A 21068-nucleotide genomic window follows, 5' to 3' on the forward strand; every position below is an offset into this window, starting at 1 on the left:
CCTTCACACTGCCTCTTTTCTCTGACGCTCGCTCTTTATTTGACGATGAAATAATGTTGACATGTCTTGAATTATTAAGTATTCCCTGGATTTTATTAGCACATGATGCCTAAATGCTGCCTGTATCTGCTGGGGTCTTAACCAGAGAGGAGCGAAGGAGAGAGGCAGAGAGACAGAGCGAGGGAGAGGAGAGAGAGGGGTTTTTGACAGCTGTATTTGTGCTGATAAGCGAAGGCACAAGGAGACGATCGACTAGTGAGACAAGAGGGAAGCGGCGGCTCGGAGCCTGGCTGAGAGGGGCTGCGCTTCCCTCCCGAGACGGCTCGGCCCTCCCGGTGCCGTGCTGGGGCTTGGGGGGGACCCGAACTCCCTCCCAGCGCCTGGCCGAGTTCTCGGCCAGTGCCTGTGTTGGGGGGCAGCTCGCTGGCTGGGCACACCAGCTGTGCGGGGCAGATGCCGATTGAGATCGTGTGTAAAATCAAATTTGCCGAGGAGGATGAGAAGCAGAAGGAGAAAGAAGAAGGGGACAAGGAGAGCCTGATCGAGGAGCCTGACCGGCCCCATTCTCGGGACCTGGCCACCTTTGCCAGCACCAGCACACTGCACGGCTTGGGACACATCTGCCAGTCAGGACGGCTGGGCGTGCGCCAGACCCTCTGGGCATTTGCCTTTCTGGCATCACTCGCCTTCTTCCTCTACCAGGCAGCCAAGTCAGCGCTGCTCTACCTGGAGCACCCCCATGTCATGGCCCTGGATGAGGAGGCCATCCGTGAGATGGTCTTCCCCGCCATCACCATCTGCAACATCAACCGCTACCGCCACTCGGCACTCACCGACGCTGATATTTTCCACTTGGCCAACATGACCGGGCTGCCCCCCAAGGACCGGGATGGCCACAAGGCCACGGACCTGCTCTACCCTGACCCCGACATGGCTGACATTGTCAACCGCACTGGCCACCAGCTTGACGACATGCTCAAGAGCTGCAACTTCAGCGGCGAGAACTGCTCATCCCGTGATTTCACTGTGGTGAGTGCACACCTGGGTCAGCTTCCCAGGGGGCCCCTGCTAGCACGGGAGGCACCCACCCCTCTGGTCTCACCAGAGCAGGGCTCCCTGGCTCACTCCGGCTGCTGAAGTTTGCATCTCTCTCTGTTTGAGTTTCCCTCCAAGTTTCACATGGAGAGAGGGAGAGGGTCCTCTGTGGGAGCTTTCGGCAGGGCTCTGTGCCGCAGGACTGGGCTGTTGGCAGGTCTGTGCCGGAGGGGCTCACAGGCAGGAGCCAAGGGGGGGGGCGCAGCAGGGCTGAGCGGTCCCCACGGGTGGCGTGCAGTGGGCAGGGGAAAAGCTGTGGCATAGAATTCTGCTCCAGCCTGTGCTTTCCCCGGGTTGATGCAGGGTGCTTTGCACAGTGAGAGTGTGCGGGGGCGGGGGGCAGGCAGAGACCCCTTTGCACACAGGGAAACCTTCCTGCATTTGGACGGTTAGCACTGGGATGTGTGTGGATGTGGAGGCTGCCAGCATTGCACACGCACGTGTGCACACGCACATGCTGAGCTGCTCCACTCTGGAGACACAGCTACAGCTGGGCGAGCAGGGTCTGCCCGGGGCTGCCCACTCACTGCCCAGGGCTGGCAGCCGGGCCTCCTCTGAGCAGCGCCCAGTCTGCCCAAGTGGTGAGTCCCAGGCCGACCGCCGCTAGTGTGCAGCTCTCACTAATATTGAGCCTGGAATCACAAATCCCCGCTGTGGTTTGGGAAAATAAATGTGCTGAACAGGCGGAATACCTGATGGGACCCTTTTCAGACCGTAATGACTCTGGAAATGAGCCGCCTCTCTCCTAAGGCTGCCAGGGGCTACTGCTCGGCTGGCTTCTGCGTTCCCAGAAACAGTGCTGCCAGCCGGACTCCGCTTCTTGCCAGGGAGTGGGATGCAATGCCATGGGCTGTGCGGGATGCTGGGGGAGAGAGGATGCTCTGTGGGTCTGGAAATGGCTGATGCAGCATGTTCCGTTTCACTTTGTGCCCATCGGTACAATGCCTGCTCAATGCACAGGGTGATGCTGTCCCTAGGAAAGAGATGTTTGGGGGGGCTGCCCTGTGCGGGGGGGTGGCATGGGGCACTGCAGTGGAGTAGGAAGGAGCGGGGGGGGCAGCCCCGCTCCTCCTGGGGATTTGCCTGGCTCAGTGCCTGCTCTACGGCAGCTGCTCGAGTTTGCCAGGGAGACGCGTGGTCCAGCAGGGTTTGGAGACGGAAGCTCTGGTTCTGGACAGTCCTACACGTGGCTTGGCCATGCTGGCTCCAGCCCTTAGGTCCTCCTGGAGGATCGTGAAAGCTTTGGTGTGTGAGGGAGGCAAACAAGACCAGCCTTGAGCTGGGCAGTGGCACGGCACGGCAATGGGTTTTACCATGTGCTGAACCACTCTGTGAGACTGGCAGGGCAGAGATCAGGTGGATTGGGCTGGGTACAAGCTTCCCACGGCTTGGAAACAGTGTGTGGTATGCACTGTGCTGTGTGGCAGTAGAGGGTGACAGACAGGACAGTCACTGGGACCTGGCATCTTGGCAGGAGGCTGTGCAGGACCAGCTGGCCTGCCTACATCATCTGCTTACAGGTATGCCCTGGGGATGCCCAGGCAGCCAGGCTCTGGTGTGCCAGCACCCTGCACAGGAGCAGGTTTCAGGTGAGAGAATGACCCACATGTTCATGACCCAAAAAAGGAGAGTATAGGGCTCCTAAAACCTCCACCCCCTGTCCACAACTCAGCCTTCCAGCATGGCCTTTGAGGCATCGGGGCTGTCAGCAGAAAGAGGCATCTCTGCCACCTCTCACTTGCTCGGAGGAAAGCAGTGAACCTGGGGCAGGAGAGGCTGCAGAGCATGGGTGTGGGGAGGGATGTGTGAAGATGTGACTTTTCTCCACCACGTAACATGTCCCAAAGCCTTAGTAGGCAGCAGTGGGACCTGTCGAGGCATCACACTATTTGCAGCTGGAGCCTCCTACTCCCATTCCCTGAGCCAAATCGGTCCTTTGTGCCTCCTGGGAATGACTGAAACACAGCGCAGGCTGCTTGGCAAGCAGGGTGAGTCCCAGCTGTGATGTGTGGGCTTGGGCGCTCCCGTGCCTCCCAGCTGTGGCCGCAGTACAGGGGCACCCAGGCTGCTCTGCACCCAGTTGTCATGCAGTGGGGAGGTCCAATCTTTGTTGGTCCCATTTCTGGATCCTCATGTGAGCCTTCATGCTCATGCTGTGGGTGGGTGTGTGAGTCACAGCGTGTCCCAGCAGTGGTCGAGGGCTCTCAGACTGCAGCACATCACAGTGGGGCAAATAGCCTAGGGTCACAGGGCATCAAGCCCACAGCAAGCAGTCTCTGTAGCAGAGGTTGTCCCCCCAGCAATCCTGGAGAAGGGAAGGAGCTTCCCCTTCAGCCTTTCTTGCAGGAGTGCTGGAGTATTTCCTTCCCTCTGGATATGAGGTGCACTTCATCCAGAGGCTGGAAGTTTTACAGCACGAGAGTGGCCAAGCTGTGGGGCCGCTGCCGACTGTCTGCCTGTCCAGGAGCAGGAGCAGTGCCGAGGCTGGAGAGTGTCCCCTTACGCTGCCGCTTGCAGCCTGTGCTCGTACAATAAATAACTCGTGCGGATCCTTTAAGTAGGAGCCGTGAGTGGTAAATGATCTTCCCCTATTCAACGTCACAAATCCACGTTCTTTATGGGATAGCAAATTAAGAAACTATCGGGGAAAAAAAAAATCCCCAGCGTAAGCATCTTCCATGTAATAAAGCCTGGCTGGGCTGTAAATCTCCCCAGCGGCAGGGACAGCCCTGAGCCGCAGCGAGACTCCCTGCAGCCCCGCTGACAAATGTGCCCTCTGCGTCGGCTGCTGGAGGGCCATGTTGGAGCCCTGGCAAAGCCTCTTCTGACCCCTTCGAGCTGCACCATGCTCCACAGCCCCCAGTCCCCGCTGTGCCCGCCGGCACACTGTCCGACGGCTGCCTCCGCGAGGGCGCCGGGAGCAGAGCGCTCCTGGCTGGGCGAGTGCAGCTGCGGTGCTGAGGGTGTGAAGCGTGCGAGCGGCTGTAGGAAATCAATGGCGCTCTTTACATGCCACTAAGTGGGAGGTTGGGAAGTGTCCCCGTGGGGCTGGGACTGAGCTGCCACGGGTGGCTCACACCCACCCTCGCCCCTCAAGCCTGACACCCCTGTACAACACGAGGCCAGTTCGGGCCATGTCAGGGAGTACTGTGGAAAGGGGGAGCCCTCCCGGTGGTGGTATGGGGATGGGAGGGGACAGACAGATGGGGGGACAGGAATTTGGGGTCTGTGTGAGAAGATGCATGGAGGGGCCCCCCTCTGCTGGCAGCAGTATCCCGCCTGTTCACCGGCAGTGGCTGTGGCGAGAGGTTCCACTCGCGGCTGGGCAGGAGCCCAGTGCTTTTCTCAAAACCTCATTCACTGTCAGAAGCCTTTTGTTTGTGATGTGTGGCTGCCGAAGCCAGTTGTGCCAGGGCTGGAGGCTGGGGGAGAGCGGGGAGGTTGCTGAGAGCTGGCAGTGCCTCTCAGAGCTGGCATATGCCCCAGCTCTCCAGGCAAGGCCTCCTGCCTGTCCGGGATGTGGGCAGTGTGAGGGGTCTCCCACTGCCCAGAAAGACCTCAGAGGGGAAAACTCCTATGCTGAGATGGGGAACATCCTCAGCTGCACCCTATATGCACCCAAAAGATCCTGGCTGGAGGGGTGGCCAGTGGGCAGTAGGCTGTTGTCTCTGCCTCCTCTCTTCAAGGCTCACCTGCCGTTCCTGACACAGGGTCCCTCTCTGACCTTTCCACCAGAAACATACTTAATAAATGTCACATTTTCAGTCTATTTTTACTCTGGGTAAAAGAGCTGGACTGGTTGTTCTTCACCTGCCCTGCTCTGCTTGGTGCCTGCTCAGCCCCCAGAATTCAACCACGCCAACTCCCCTGTCCTCCTGTACAGGGCTGAGCAAGCTCCAGGGCATGGGGGGTTTGCTGGGGGTTTCCCAGATGCCCCAGCCCCCCAGGGCTCCAGGTACTGCAGGACCTGCCCTGGCTGGGGCACAGGGTGGCTCTAGGGCCAGGCAGTGCCATACAGGTCTCAGCACAGCATCATTCCCATGGGTGGGTAGCATAGCTGTAACTGTGGTGGGTGTCCTGCCACGCATGGCAGGGACTGGCTGGGTTGGGACTGGTGGTGTCAGTGCCCAGTAGAGCCTGGAGCATCCGTCACTGATCCCATGCCTGTGAGCTGCTTGGCTGAGCCACCTGTGCCCATCTGGATCAATGCACTCCACTCGCTGCATCTACCTCCTGCAGTCCCAATCCAGTGCCTGAGCCACCTACCCAGGGACTCACAGCCCATCCAGAGCCCCCCATCCTCCCAGACTGGCCACCATGCCTGTGCATTTCCAGGCCTGTGTCCTGGGTCGTGCAGACACATCTCAGGTTGGCTGTGCTCCTGTCCTGAGCAGCAGCGGCAGCAGCTCCAGCGCTGTTAACACATGAGCTGCCCGGGCACGGCTCGAGGCGCTGTTTGTGCCAGAAAACGGGGGACTTTAATGCAATTCGTTGCCATTTAATTTTACACAATTCCTGCTGCTTAATCCGCTGAGAAATGCTAATTTATACAATTCACGTCTAAAAATAAATGTCAGTCCAGCAGCTCCCAGCAGCGGGTAGCTGCTCCCACCAGTCCCTGCTGAAGCCTTGTGCAGGGACACCAGCCCAGAGCCCACCTTGCTCCCTGCCAGCCAGGCTGCTACTCCTTGCCCCACAGTGCCCAGGCTGCAGCAGCATGTGTGTGGATGTGGGCATAATGGGTACTTTGGATACTGTGGTGGGACAGTGAGGAGCTGGCTGCACCTAAGGGTGTCCCTACAAAGCCCCTCATCACGGTGGGACACAGTGACAAGGGGACAGTAGATGTCTTGGCAATCTGGCTGTCTTCCAGATGGCTGGGAAGATGTTATTGGCGTGGGGATTATGAGATGTCTTTGGGACTGCCATTCTCTCATGGATTCCCTTATGAAAGCTGGGCTCAGCCCCATGTGCAGTTGTACCCTGGGCTGTGGCTGGGGATGCATAGAGTGAGAGGGGTGTCCTGGTGCAAAGGGCTGGTGTGGGGCCACCTGAGCTGCACATGAGGGGTCTGGCTGTAGATCGGGGCAGCCTCTGCCTAGCTGGCAGGTATTAACTGATCATGAAGTGCCATTAATGAATGTGGGAAGGGAGGGAAGCATGCACCCCTCCTGCCTGGGGAGTAGGGATGCATCATTAGGTCCCTGAGGAGGCTGCTCTGCAGGGGACAGGGAGGGGGGCGGATCATGCAGAGAAGGGGATCCGTGACTGGGAAGTGCCTGTGCTCAGCTCCCAGCCCCGTGGCTCTTGCCGTCAAGCATGTCCATACCCTGCTGCCCTCCTCCCCAACCCCACTGACCCAACCATCTTGCCCTCATCACCTTCCCTCTTCCACACCTTTGCTGAGCAGACCCCTATGCCACCTCCATCCAAGTGGAGTGGCACCGACAGCAGCAGTGACACTGGGGAGCAGATGCCAAGGCAGTGGGGTGTGCATGAAGGGCCATGGCTGTGGGTGCCAGCTCCCTGCAGGGGGGGATGAGGCGGGGGCAAAGGGGGGTGCGGAGGCGACGCGGCGGGGGAGCAGAGATGCTGGAGGAGCCGGCGGCTTTCCCACCGTCTCCCTGATTGAGATCAGATCACCGTGAGCATAAAAAAGCTCTCTTCATAATTATATTTAATGAATTGACTTTAAAAGCTCTTATGCTCTTATCTGGGTAATTTAATATCACACACTTAATAAGCCTGTCTCCGATACGGGGGGAGCCAGCGGCCAGGACGCCCGCGCCTGGTATGGCTCATCAGGGATGTGGGATGTGCCATGAGGCTGGTCCCACAAGCCAGGCTGAGTGGATGAGGACACTGGTATCCCCTGAGACCAGGGCACCCATTGAGTGACTGTGGGGCAGTGTCCCTCCAGCACTGCTGGCTGCAGAGTGGGCTGGACACCTCGGGTGTCTGTGGGAGGGATGGACACAAGACATCCATGGGGACTTGGCCCCAGGATCTGGCGCTTGGTGGTTCCTGAGGCCACAGGACTGTGAGTTCATGGGGTGGTGGAGACACAGGGCTGTGGGGCTGACAGGGTGCAGGGTGACTGGCTGGAGGCAGAGGGGTTTATGGGGTGCAGCATGGCCATCTGAGCATAGGGCAGGCCTGTCTGGGTTGCAGATGTCCCGTGCCAGTGGCATAGTTGGATGTCGTGTGGCCCCATGGCTGGAAGGGTATTGCTGTGATCCTGTCCTTTGTGCCAGTGTCAACCATGGCATGTTCATGGCTGTCCCATGAACAGCGCTGGGGGCAGCCATGGGGCAGAGTGCACCTCAGATTCCAGTGCCACTATGCTGTAGGCTCCAGCCAATCGGGGCAGTCACCCGGGATGGCACAGAGGTAAATGAAGGCTTGTCACCCCGGTCTCTGCAGCTCTACCTCCCCCCACTGGCTCCTGCAGTTCCAGCCTCGGTGTGGGCTGCCTCCCTGCAGGCAGGCATTGCTGCAGCCCCGGCAGGAATCTCTGGCCCCCCCGCGACCCATCACTGCATACAGGCGGGCGCCTGCAGCAAGCCGGAGGGAAGGCCCTGCCATATGGAGCCAAGAGCCCTGGGGACTCTTAGCTGTGGAGCCTGAGTGTGGGCTAGGGCTGGGACCTGTGTCCTGTGTCTGTAGGGACAGCCCCCAGAATCCCCTACACCAGGCACTCACTGGGCAGCAGGTTGGAAAGCCACTGGCTGGGCTCATGTTCCCTGCATGTCAAAGCCAGAGCTGCTGTGAGATAGCCTGTCCCCCGAGACTGGCACCGTGTCCCCAATCACCCAGTGGCCTCAGGTCCCTGATTTTCAAGTGATAGAGGATAGAGCAGAACTTCCCAGTATTCATGTCAGTGCTTCCCCAGGACCGGTGGCAGGGAAAAGATGACAAGGGCAGGGTGAGTGATGCTGGCCTTTGGCCAGCCATCTCCAAGTGCTGGGGTGCCTGGCAGTGCCGGCTGCCATGCCAGCACTTGGTGCCAAGGCTGGGCAGGCTGGAGGGAGGCACGTGCCAAGGTGGTGGAGTGGGGGGACAAGAACACAGCTGCCACCTGGCCCTGCAGGGGTGTTGGGGGGCAGCCCCCTGTGGAGTGGGGACCCCAGCTTCCCACTGGGGCAGCCGTGCCAGGTCTCCCTCCACGAGGCAGAGGCTGGAGAAGGAGGTTTACGGAGCTGCACTAAGTGACGCAAATGGTTTGAAGCCCATAAAGAGAGACGGTTTTATGTAAGACGACTATATAAAGCTCTGCTGTTCTGCCATTGATGAGATATAGGCCTTTATTTATAGAAGGCAATGTTTGTGGTGCGAGTGCTGAAAGCCAGCCAGGGACCCGCAGATAGGGCGTCGAGTCATTTGACATGCAGCTGCCGTCGACACTGTTCACACATTAAAGAAAAAAATTAACAAATTTGCAGCCAGTCAGGTGGAAAAAACAATAATTGTCGAAAAACGTATTTCCCCCTTTTTCCAATAACAAATAACTGGAACGCTGTTGGGGAGGCTTGAGCTTGTTCTGGGAAAGGATGGGCTGAGGCTCCAGCCAGGCTGGGGGATGGAGCGGGCAGAGGGAGGCAGACAGGGTTGGATGAGAGCCCAGACAGGGGATGCTGCCATGGGGTGGGTGCCCCTGCCTAGGCATTTATATGTCACCACTGGAATAACAGGACCTACAGACAGGGATGAAGGCACTGGCAGCTCAGCATGGCCATGTGTGTGCTGGGGGCTGGGGAGAGGGGGAAAACACCAGGAGCTGAAGGTGCTTGCCACATAAGTGGCTGTGGACCAAGCCCAGCTAGATTTTCCTGCCTGGCCCAGCATTGCCTCTTCCTGCCTGCACACACAGGGATGCTCTGAGGTTATTTCTTAGCCAGATGTGGCCGGGTTTTTACTGGAGAGCAAGCAGCCAGTCCCCGTGGTCAGAGCGCCCTGCCAAATTCAGTTTCATGCACGAAAGGAGGAAAAACTTCCCATGATTAATTGTGCAATAGGGGAAAACATGCATCTCTAACCTACTCCTTGACAGTCAGTGGCCTTTTCTCCTAGGCGCTGCCCCAACATGCAGCCAGAGAGAAGGAAGCAAGCTTGGTCCCCAGGGCATGCTCCCTGCACAGGCTGCACAGTGAGGGTGCAAGGGAGGGTGCCAACACCTCTGCCACGTCCTGACTCTGCCAGAACCAGAAAGAGGAGGAATTCCTTGCCAGCCAGGGCTTCCCAGCAGGGAAGTAGCTCCCCGCTTGGTTCTGTGGGTGGCTGTCCCCTGCTCATGCTGCAAAACCTTCCCCTGTGTCCCAGTGTGCTATGCCAGCAGCTGTCACAAGCAGGGCACTGCCAGTCCCATATCCACCACCCCACCACTGTGTCAACAGCAGGCAGGAGGTGAGGGTGGCACACAGCACTGTGCTGCCAGGCTTGAGTTAGGGGGCTGGACCTGCATCCCGACCTGCTGGGACTCAGGGCTCCTGCATATGCCTGCCCTCTCACCAGGAGACCTCGCTGGCTGCACAGCTGGTCCTCCCCTGCCATCCTCAAGCAGCCCCTCAGCAGAGGCCCTCCAGGTCACTGGGCCCCTCTCCGGGCTCTCAGACACAGGCCTGAGCACGCTCTGCACCTGAGCAGCACTTGAACGCTGGCTGAGCTTGGCTGTGCTCAACAGGTTTTCTTCCAGCAGAACAAAAGGTTCCCTCCTGATTGCAGGGTGGGGAAGGCAAGTACAAGAGGAGCAGTAGAGGCAGGAAAGCCAGAGGCTGGAAGGACCTGTGGGCGCTGTGTCCCAGTGGCGCAGGGGTTGGGGAATCCTCTCTGCATTGGACAGCTGAGCCAGGCTGTCCTCTGTCCACGGTGGCTGGGCAGACAGGGAGTAGGGGCTGGGGGACCCACCAGTCACTGCCAGCCACCAGCTCTGGGTTGTGCAGGGCAGGAAGGGGGAGGAGGCACAGCCTTGTCAGAGGAGAATCCCTGATTAATCACTAACAGCCAGCCCTCTAGCCAGCAGCTCATTAGTAGTTTAATTCCCGGTGCCCGGCGTGCAAGGAGGGTCGTGCGGCTCTGATTGAGCCGGATGCGCTGGCCTGGGCAGCTGCAATAAGGCAGCGGCTCCCCCTCCCCAGTCACAGGCACAATCGGTGGCCCAGTCCCCCACGCCCGGGGTGGGCTGAGCAGCCCATGCCGCAGGTACTACGGGTGATGCGTGTGCACAAACGCTGCAGATGCTGTGGGTGCTGTGGTCGGGCACGGGTGAGACACATCAGTGACAGCGGCTGCAGAGGGCTGGCAGGCAGCCCAGGGGCAGGAGTCGTGCCCACGTCCCCCCCCTGTATCCGGCTGTACTCCGGCTGTGCCTGGAGCGTCGTGGTCCCTTCGGTGTCACGGGGCCGAGAGCTGCACTCGGTTGCACAAAGATCTGTCACCACTGTGTTATCCCCGGGGTCAGTGGTACCCGCACAGCCCCGTCCCTCCACCACCTCCACCTGCACCCACAGGACAGAAAAGAAAGGACTGTGGTGGCATCCATGTCCCTGCCTGCGTCCTGTTGTTCCTGCCGCCACCACAGGCTCTTTTCTGCCCTGGCTCTTCTTCCTCCAAGGCCAGGGCTCAGCCTGGGGGACCCCTGCAGGGATGGGATGAGGGATTTCACCTGGGCTATGGGAGCAGGAGAGGGGCAGGAGGGAGCTGAGTGTCCCAGCAGAGAGAGAGTGGCTGTGGATGGTGCCCATGGGCATCTGGGCTTGAAGAGGTGGGCACCACTGTGGCTCCCAGCTGCCAGGGGGTGTTTGCAGCTCAGCCACATCCTTTTGCCCTCCAAACCGTGCTGTGCCCTTCACTCCCAAGCTGCCATTTCCACAATTTCTTTACCGCCCAAGGAGGGAGGGAGGGACCACAGCAGAGGGAAGCATCTCCATCTGTCTTCAATGCTCCAGTGGCTGGAGCAGGGCAGGGCAGGGGCCTGTGGGTGTCCCCACTGCAGTGGGGTGAGAAAGGCTAGTGTGCATGTGGGGGCATGCGGGGGACATACTGAGACTGTGACCCCTGCAGAGTTGGTAGGGCCAGCCCAGCAACTGATGCTGCTGCCCCCGAGAAAGGCATGGAGCAGCCTGCCTTCCCGAGTAGGATGGGACTGAGGGCACTATGCAAATCCAGCTGAGACTGATGCAAGTATTAATTATGTCCTGTCAGCTCAGCTCTTGCCCAGCAAGGCAGGGCACCGGGTGCTGTGTCTGCTTGCGCAGGAAAGATGGGTTTGCACTGGCAGTGTGTGCCCTATGCCTGTCCCCTTGTCCACAGTCTGCTCCCACAACCCCACTGTGCACCATGGTGTGCCATGCCAGGTCAGCCTGGCTCTCCCAGCCCCATGGCACTGCCTGGCCCAGGGCTGAAGCCATCTCTGAGCAGGGAGGTGAACAGTCTGAGGCAGGAGCAGTGCAAGAGCTGTCAAGCAGCCTGGCACGCCCGGCTCTGAGGTCTTGCTAATCAGAGTGTGTCTGCAATTACATGTGCTAATTATGGGCAGAGGTTCACAGCAATTCCTGCCCTGTTGGCATCATGTTGGTCACACTGATGTGCTTTGCTTCTGCATGAGGACAGGAGTGAATAACCAGGACCATTTGGCTGGCTCTCCTTGCCCAGGAAACAGTGTATCACAGCCAGGCCTCCTGCCCAGCCCCATCCCATCCCATCCCATCCCATCCCATCCCATCCCCATTCCATTCCACCCTATTCCACCCCATTCCATTCCTATTCCCATACCATCGCCATCTCATCCCATTCTGTCCTACCTTCATTCCCATTCCATTCCATTCCATCCTATCCTATCCTGCACAGTACACCACGTGCGGTACCATCCTTGAAGCCCTGCGTGTGCAGCCGTGACAGCTGCTCTGTCCCCGAGCACCTGGTTGACTCCACATCTCGGTGGAGTTGCTTTTCAGAGGGAGTTTTTCAGGCTCTGACCCCCCTGTACTGCTTCTGCTCTGACATCCTGTTTCCTTATCGCCTGACATGACCTTAATTAACTCCCTGTGCTGATAATGCTCTGGGCTTCTCCTCCAGGAGCTGTATCTCAGCATCGTATCCTGCCTTACCCACTCAGGGACTGCTGCAGAGACTGCACAGGCAGCCTGGAACAATGGGGAGAGCGGATTGTGTGGTGCAGGCAGGGCAGGGCAGTGATATTGGGGTCGCTGGGATGACATGGAGTGGATAGGGCAGTGCTGGAACTGCAAGGTTGGTGCTGCATTGAGGATTTCAGAGGTGATGCTGACCAGGTAGAGATGGCTGTCATGGTGCAGAGGTGGGGGTGCAGGAGAGGGGCTGTGCTGATGCTCAGGGCAGAGCAGCAGAGGCAGCGCTGCCCATGGTGGCAGCATCCATTCCAGGCAGGCAGAGACGCTGTGCAGCATCATGGAGGAGTTCTGGCTCTTCTCACTCTGCTGTGGGCAGGGCACAGGGGCTGCTCAGTCAGGAGATGGGCGTGGGGGCCCAAGGGACTGAGCTCGCAGGGCCCCACCACCCCCAGGGTCTGTCTGCCTGCCCGGCTGCCCCTCTGCCGCCAGCTTGGTGGATTGAAATGCCGGCAATGATAACTTGTAGCCACTTTATCTCCTGTGCTTGGCAAATATTGGCCAAGGGGAGATGTTTCAATAGTGAGGTTTGTCGATGGGAATCTCGGTGTGTGATCCCGCCAGTTCCACACTCCGCAGCAGCCCAGCTGTCTCTGAAGCAGCTGCTCATCAGGGCTGAGTCTGACGTGGGCGCAGCCTGGGGCCCATGGGGCTGCTCCCAGCACCTTCTGCCCATGGACTGGTTCCCAGCAAGGTACTGCTCTGAGCTTCACTGTGTTGCAGCTCATCTCATCCTCTGGCAGAGGCAGCTTGGGCCCTGGAGCAGGGTCCCTGCTCAGGGCTCCTGTCAACCTGTAGGTAGCTTTGCCCTAGCAGCAGGGCAATGCCATGAGCCCTGCAAAAAGCAAAGCTTGCAAAATGCTCTCAGCCAGTCTCCTCCCAGCTTGCAGCCACACAACCCTCTTCCCCACATCTCCTAATCCCCACAGCTGCTACTCGCCATAACTCTAGTCCTGCCTGTCTCAGGTGCTCAGCTTCATCCCCAGGCCCACATCCCAGGCAGCAAGTAGGATGGAGGACCAGCTGTTCTTGCATGGGCAGGGTGCAGTTTGTCCCCTCTGCTCATGCTGCCTGCCGACACAGTGGGAGTTGCATTTTCCTGAAGCTGGGCATGCAGCAGAGACCACAGGCATTATGGAAAGTGTGTGCAGATACACCTGCTCACAGCATGTGATGTATGGAATGTGGTGGGCAGCATGTGGCCCTGGGAACGCAGTGCTGGCTTCAAGCAGGGGGAAGGGAAGAAGGTCTGGACAGAGGAGATGGGAGCTCCCACTGCTGTTTCCCTGTGTGTGGGAGGCAAAGGAGTCCTCCATCTGCAGGGGCATCCCATCCCTTTCAGGACATGTCCCTGCTGCCACAGCAAACCCTGGGAGCTGGGAGGAGCTGGAGATGACAACTGAGTAACTCCTGCAGCTGCCAAGGACCAGCACAAGGGCAGTGTGGCCCAAGCATCCAGGAGGGCCAGACACCTTCAGTCCCAAAACCCCTAGACCATCACCTCCTGCATAGTGAGCAGAGGCTAGGGATACATGGGGAGAAGGATATGGACTGCAGGGTTGTCCCTGCCTGCCAGTGCCTGTGCCTCTTTCCCTGCCTGGCAGCCCCAAGGAGGGGGCCCTTGTCAGTGCCAGGATGCTGGGACTCTCTTGATCAGCCCCTCTGCCCGGGAGCTCACAGGCTGGGGAAAGCCAGCCCCTATCATGTTTGTTCCATTGATTTAGCGCCGCAGAGAGGGTTTAATCAGCCTTTAGCCTGCACGCTCCAGCATTAAGAACAAATCCATTAGCCACGAGATAACCACAAAGGGTTGCGCTGAGGCTGGATGAGGTCCCAGCGCCTTCAGGATGCAAATTGGCAATCAAAGATCAAAGCCACACAGCTCCCTAATCTTTGCTAAAAGGGCTCAGCTATTAACGGGCCCTTTCCCACTGGGCTGTGATCACCCCACTTCACTAGGGTTCCCGATGTGCTGTCGGGTTACATCATCATCCCAACTGGCCCCCTGGCCCCCAGGTTCCCTGAGCTGGCCCTGGGGAGGTGGGTGCAGGCAGGGCTCAGACTGTTTGTTTGCATGTTGTTTCCTTCAGTTCTGACATGTTGGAGTCAAATTCATGTTGTCGGAGAGAGCAGAGCCCCCAGAAATGTCGGAGGTCAACAACTGGAGGGGAGGAGAAGAGGAAGAGGTGGGAGCCTGGATGGAGCAGAGCAGTAGGAGAGCAGTGCAGGGCTTATGTGGTGATTTTGGGGATGGGGAGGGGATGCTGGAAGGCGGCTACCCCTCCTGCTGCTCAGGGATTTAGCCTGGCTCAATCCCTGCCTGGCTGCTCCAGGTGGCTCAGGACAATCCCTGCTGGCCCCAGGGAAATCAGTAGTGGGAAGCATCGTGGGGGCACAGGCAGCAGGGAGTGGGTGAGGGATCAGGGCATAGCAGAGTGCATTGAAACCAAGTTCCCCTTTTGAGAGTATTTCTGCTCATCCCATGTCACCCTGGGGCAGGGGGTGCACAGGGCTCTGGCTCCCATAGCCACCCTGCCAGCTCCACATGGTGCTGAGTTCAGGCTGCAGGATGAGGTTGGCCCCTACTCCTTGCTAAGGCCACCCTGCCTGCAGTGGCTCCACACACAGCCACCCAGCAGCCCCATGAGTCCCAGTCACCCCCCACCATGCAGAAGAGCCATGAAGCCACCGAGCTGTGACAGCAGCTGCACTGCCAGCACAGTCAGCAAATCTGTGTCAGCCCAGAGGTGTGCTCTGCTCAGCATGGTCCGGCTCAGAGACCAGTATCCCCTGCATCCTGCTGAAATGGTGAGAGGGTGTGTGAGGCACCCTGCAACAGGTGGGCATGGGACGCATCAGCCCTGGCAGCAGGGAGCAGAAGGTCATGCCTGGCTGTCCTTTCATCTGGGGACCCACTCTGCTGGGAACCGCTCATTGTGGTGCTGCTCATGCCTCTCAGGCATGAGGGCAGGCAGCACAGCCTTGCAAGAGGAGCAGGCAGTGATGTGCTGGCAGCACCTCAGCCAGGGTGACAATAAATCTTATCAGTGTAAACCCATCCATAGGCAGGAAGATAACCCCCATGACAACCCAGCAAGTGCAAGGCTTCATCTGCACAGAGTCAGTGGTGTGGATCTACAGATAAATGCCACGGCTGGAGGGACAGTGTGCCAGCTCATGGGAAGCAGCCACCTTCCCCTCCCGCCTAACCCTTCCCTGAGGCTGCAGGGTCTTCCAGGTCCAGGTCAGTGTGTCTCAGGGACAATGGCCATGGTGTGCCTGGTGGGAGGAGCAGACAGAGCAAGGTTGGAATGGCATCCGGCAGGGGAGCACTTGGATAGGTGAGGATGAAGGGAGGGGGACATGCAAGACGAGGCGGCATTGCCCTGCCTGCTGTCCTGGCCCTACTGTGTCCTACACGCACCATCCCATGGATCCCTGCATCCTTCATCAGCCCATGAGGGCTTGGACATAGCACAGGCTGGACCACCGGAGCTCAGTGACTGGGAAACGTGTGACTGAGTGTGACACCGGCAATGTGTCCCCGAGGCTGTGCCACAGCGCCAGGCATGAGCCAGCACGCTCTGTGGGTGCAGCCTGTGCGCCCAGTCCTGTGTGTGTGTCCTCGCTCTGGCCGGGCAGCGAGGGATGCGGTGGTGCCAGGCGCGGGGGCTGCTGAGCGGGGAGGCAGGAGGCATCCCTGCCCCGGGCCCCGCTCCTCGGCTCAGCTCCCCCATCTCCCGGCAGCCGTGGGAGCAGTAATGAGATGGAGCAGCAGAAGGACGGCGAGATAAGGCTGCCTGCGCTGCCCCAGCAGATTAAACGCTGGGATTAAGCAGGCGGTGCCAGCTCTGCTGCCTTTTTATCTCGCTGCTTCTCCCCTCTTATTCTCCCGCAGTCGATAGTGAACGGTCTCCGAGCTGTCAGCAAAGGAAATTGCTTGTTAACCCTTTGGGGACGGCCAGCAGCGCTCCCTGTACGACTGCGTTCAAAGAGAAACCGTCCCCGGGGAATGCGCTGCCCGCGGAGCACTGCGGGGATGGGAGGATGAGGGGATACGTCCCCGCAGTGCCCCGCATGCGAAGGGGAGCAAGGAAAGGCCAGGGGCGCCCAGGATCTGCTGCCGAAAGCCACCAGAGCCCAACCAGCACCATGCAGAGGCACTGATGTACTGGGGTCCCTGGGGGGTGACAACTGCCACAGAGCAGAAGCTGTCTAAACTCCACGAAGGAGCCCCGGCATACCCCACTTTCGGGTATCCTTGATGTTCCCAGCTTCCTCCAGCCTGCAGGATGTGTGGGCTCAGTGCTACATCTGTGTGTGAAACCAACCACAGGGCTGGGGATCCTTCCCTGGTGCTGGGGAGAAGAGGCACGGGCCATCTATGTCTGCAGAGCACCGTGTATGGTGCTGGGTCTCCTCCGGGTGCCAAGGGGAGCCCGCAACCCGAACCCATCACTATTGCTCTCTCTGTATGTGAGTGTTTTGTTGGGTTTGCAGCAGCGAGGCTGAGCTGCATCCCATCCCAGCGCTTATCTGTAGCGTGCTGTGCTGTGTGCCCGGGGGCGGCGTGCCCGGCGCGGGGGTGTCTGAGGGTGGGAAGCCGGCTGGAGAGCGCCGGAGGATGCACAGAGTTATGTCAGGATTGCTGCTCGGCACAGTCCAAACCCAGGCTAGGGAGGGTGGTAGCAGATCGGCAAACTCGTTCTGGCATGTTTGGGGGTGCAGCTTTGGTGCATCTTTCCCATAGGGACCCTGTGCACCTCCCGAAGCAGGAGGAAGAAACATAGGACAGAAATCTCCTGCAGCTCCAGCACCCCATTCAAGTACTAAGGGAGAGACCAGGGTAGGTAGGCAGCACGATCAGCATCTCAGATATGTTGGCTGGCTGCCAACCAGGTGGACTTCCCCAGCTCCTGCCCCCCCATCTCACTGCTCCTGCCCCCCCAACTCTCTACACCCCTTCCCTGCAGTGCAACACACCTTTGCCACTGGAACTTCATCTTCTGCAATTCCCTTGGTGTTGGCTCCTTCACCTGCCCAGGCGTCCCTTTTGGTGGACTCTTTTAAAATGCAAACAAACCATATCAAAGCATAAGCTGCCGAGAGATCTGCAGGGAGCAGGTTAGCCCCGGCTGGGGCAGCAGACCAAACCGGGGTGGGATGCTGCCCCACGGCTGCTGTGGGACGGAGCAGTGTGCAAGCCCTGGGCAGCCAGGGCTGTGGAGCTGGAGCAGATGCTGTGCTGGGCTGCACAGGCAGGCAGAGCCTGAATTAGGAGAGGAAACCAGAAGCGACTGGCACGTGCAGGCTGGCAGGCTGGAGGCTGCAAGGGGATGGGATTGCTGTTTATAAATACATCAAGGGAGTAAACACAAGGGAGGGAAGAGAGTTATTTAAGCTAAGGGACAATGCTGGCATGAGAACAAATGGTACAAACTGGCCATGAATAAATTTAGGTTTGAAATGAGTGAGATTCTGGGACAAATTCCCCCCAGGAGCAGCAGGAGTAGAAAGCACAACTATGCAATGGCTCTTGCTCTGCTATTGGAGGCAGCTGTGTGCTGCCCTGCTGTGCAGTGGGGTCAAGAGGTGATAACCTGGGGTCCCCAGCCACTCACCTCTGCGTCACAGTCATCCTGGCTCCATGTGGCACTGGCAGCGCAGATCCCTCTGGCTCCTGGTTTGGCCAGTGCAGGGTTCCTGGGGTAGTGGTTTGCAGGGAATGGTCCTTCCCTGGCACACAAGATTGGGCATGCCATCACAGATGTTGATCCTGAAAGCTGGATGGTGCCAATGTCCCCTTGCTTTACTAGTCACTGGCAGCACTGGGACAGATGTGCTGGGAAGGTGTCTGTCCATGTGCACAGTGCATCCCTCTGCCTTGCATTGCATCTCTATGCTCCTGACCCACCAGGAGCAGCAAGCCATGTTCTAGATCCTGCCCATTCTTGGGGACACAGGCTACATGCTGGCCCTGATGCAGCAGTCTGGTGGTGACCTGCTGGCCCTGCCCAGTGTTGGGGCCCAGGTGTCTCCCACTGCTCTGCACCAGCCAGCAGTACAGCCTGCAGCCCAGCTGAGCAATTGGTATTCCAGCAGCAAGCCTGCTTGGCATGAGAGGGGCTCTGCCAGCCCCATGCACCCACGTCTCCACTGCTTGGCTCAGGCCTAGCTGAGGGGACTCAGCTGGCATGGGCTGTCCTGTGGCACATAGAAAGGCACAGCTGTGGTGGCAGAAGAGGTCCTGGCCCTTCTGGGATATGCTTGTAGCATCCTCTGGCCCCCTTGCCCCACACTGCTCTCCCTCTTCCTTTGGAGGCAGGTCAGGGAGCCGTGGAGGAACGCTCCAGAGCTTTGCCCTTCACAGGGAGGGAAACAAGGGAAACAAGGAGCCCAGACCGGCACTGGTGTGTGCTGCTCAGGGTCAAAGGTGCCCTGCTCTGTTGGGGTGAGGATGCAAAGCCCAGTGCCCCATAGAGGTAGCAGCTCCAGCCCAAATAAGCAGGGTTGCATCCCACAGGAGCCATCCCAGCAGCTACATATGGGGCAGGAGGCTGCACTGGGGGGCTGCTAGTGTGGGAGATGGTTGTGCTACTTGCAGGAGCTGGGGTAGAGCCAAACTGGCACCATTCCCAAACCTTTCTTGGGAGCAGGGAAGGGAAATGGTGCGACCACGTGTGAGAAGGGACGTTTGCAGTGGCAAAAACATCCCACTGGCTCAGAAAATTGCTGCAGAATCGGGCTTGAAATGAGTTGAAATTGCTGAATCCAAGCGGATCTCATATCCCGGGCAGTTGTAATGCTGGCGTCAGCGCTGCGGCTTCCCTCCCGGGGCACCCAGGCGGGGCCTGGCTGTGCCGTGCGGGGGGAACAGGCTATTGGGGATGGGGGGGCTGCCACGGAGGGGCCAGTGGCATAGGGAGGGGCTCCAGCAGAGCTGGGCTTCAGGGCTGGGATGGCCACAGTGGGGGGCAGAAGCAAAGCAGGGGGCAGTGTTCATGGGTGTGCCGTTGCCCCAGCTCTACCAGTGTCACCTCAGTTTGGCCCCAGCTCTTGTGCCATGTCCCCTGTACAGGAACATCCCTGTGCCTTCAGCTGACTGCACTCACTCAGGAAGCAGCATTTCCAGTTTTGGAGGCTGCTTTCCCTTATGCCATGGTTTTGCCCATACTATTTTGCTCTCTGGGGTGAGGTACCTCGAGATCACCCACAAGGTTACCCCTGGGCTGGCATCCCCAAGTCCAGGGTGGGCAGTACTCCAGTGTCTTCCCATTCACGTCCCTATCCCCATTTTGCTCCAGTGATGACTGTTCTCAGGGCTGTTCCTATGCTGGGGTGATCACTCCTGCATGCTGTGTCCATGCCCCGGGCCTGCCCATCAGCTGCATGTCCCAGTGGGGATGTGGGAGCAGAGCTGGATGTCCCAGAGGGGATGTGGGAGCAGGGCTGGGTGCCCCAGGCGTGCAGGAGCAGGACCTACCGGCATCACACACATCACAGCTCGTTTCCCTCACATGAAAACGTTTGGCTGGAAGCTTAGTGTGGCCTCTTGTCTCCTTGGAGCAATCAGGATTTGTCACTGCTTGCAATGTTTAACGTCGTCTTCCAGAGGCTAAATACCATGGGGAGCCGTGTAAGCCGTGGAAATACCTGCGTGAGCTGGGATCAGCCTGAGGCTGGCACAATAGGCTGGCAGCACTGCAGATGGGGGACTGGGAGTGCGTGATGCTGGTCCTCATGCCCCCAGTGCTCACGGGTGGACTGGCACGAGCCAGGATCAGGATGCTGGGGGTCAGCACCTTGCTCCCATAGGGGTCTCCACAACAGGGGGCAGGGAAACAAGTCTCAGGGGCATGAAGAGGACTTGGGGGGCCCCAGAGCTGTGTGGAGTGGGGAGGAAGATGCCAGGGCCCCCACCAATCTCTGACTGGGATCTGCCTGCCAAGGTGCAGGCAGCTATTTCTGTCAAGGTCAGCGTGTCTCCCAGGCAGAGAGAGGAAAATGAGGAATTGTGTCAAGAAATTACCTCCCTAATGGGGTCTCCCCTGCACATCAGCGTGGTATGGGGATGCCGTCATGCAGTGGTTGAGTGAGGAGACCGGCACGAGGTGTGGAAATGCTGCCACCCTACCCCTCAGGTTGCAAGATTCTTAAGTACCCACCAAGCAGAGCAGAGTGCCGAGAGGCCCATGGCCCAGTTGCTGTTCTTGGCTGGACATGTGTGCCTGACAGCCTGCAAGGTGCTTTTCTGGGTCAGCTGCAGGGAGAAAATCATGTTCCTGGTGCAGGCAGGCTCTCCTCTGCCCTTCCTCCTCCTCCTCCTCCTCATGCACTCCCTGTTATCTAATTGGATTTGTCATGCTGGAAAGGCAAAGCCCCTCAGGACTGTGCTGTGTGCTTGCCAGTGTGATTTCACAGCTGGCCTCAGCACCCCAGCAGCCGACAAGTGAGTAACTCAGCTGGACGCCACGGGCACCCCTGCTCTCCCCCTGCTCCCCCACAGCCGTGCCCACCTGCCTAGGGCTGCAGGAGATAGGGGACAAGGCCACAGCCACCACAAGGACCTTCTCCTCCAACCCTGCACAACACTGGTCCCTGTCCCTGAGCTGTCTGTCCCCATGTGCCTCAGCCTCTGCCTCTCATCCCCATCCCTCACCTTGCTCCAGGGTGATTGCGATGCTGCCCGGAGATGTCTGAACCGACAGGAGATGGAAGCGTTCAGAGAAATGACATTTTCTCCAGCCTGGGGAGTTCATCCTCCGCTTAAAGAAAACTAATATAGAAGCTGCCTTAGTGTGCCGGGGCTGATGGTATCAGGCTGGCAGC

The 21068-nt window shown here is 58.9% G+C and overlaps 1 protein-coding gene across 1 annotated transcript in view; it reads left to right on the forward strand.

Moving 5' to 3' along the window:
- The first annotated feature begins 6 nt into the window (after window positions 1-6).
- The window catches only part of ASIC4 (acid sensing ion channel subunit family member 4), a 29008-nt gene continuing 7946 nt past the window's right edge, over window positions 7-21068 (forward strand). Inside the window, exon 1 of the mRNA XM_018072669.3 lies at window positions 7-1029. Within this exon, the coding sequence (XP_017928158.1) occupies window positions 454-1029 (576 nt within the window). The 5' untranslated portion in view covers window positions 7-453. The remainder of the gene's footprint in view (window positions 1030-21068) is intronic.

Source organism: Manacus vitellinus, unplaced genomic scaffold, assembly GCF_001715985.3.
Source record: "Manacus vitellinus isolate BGI_N305 unplaced genomic scaffold, ASM171598v3 scaffold_22_pilon, whole genome shotgun sequence".
NCBI classification, from domain to species: domain Eukaryota; kingdom Metazoa; phylum Chordata; class Aves; order Passeriformes; family Pipridae; genus Manacus; species Manacus vitellinus.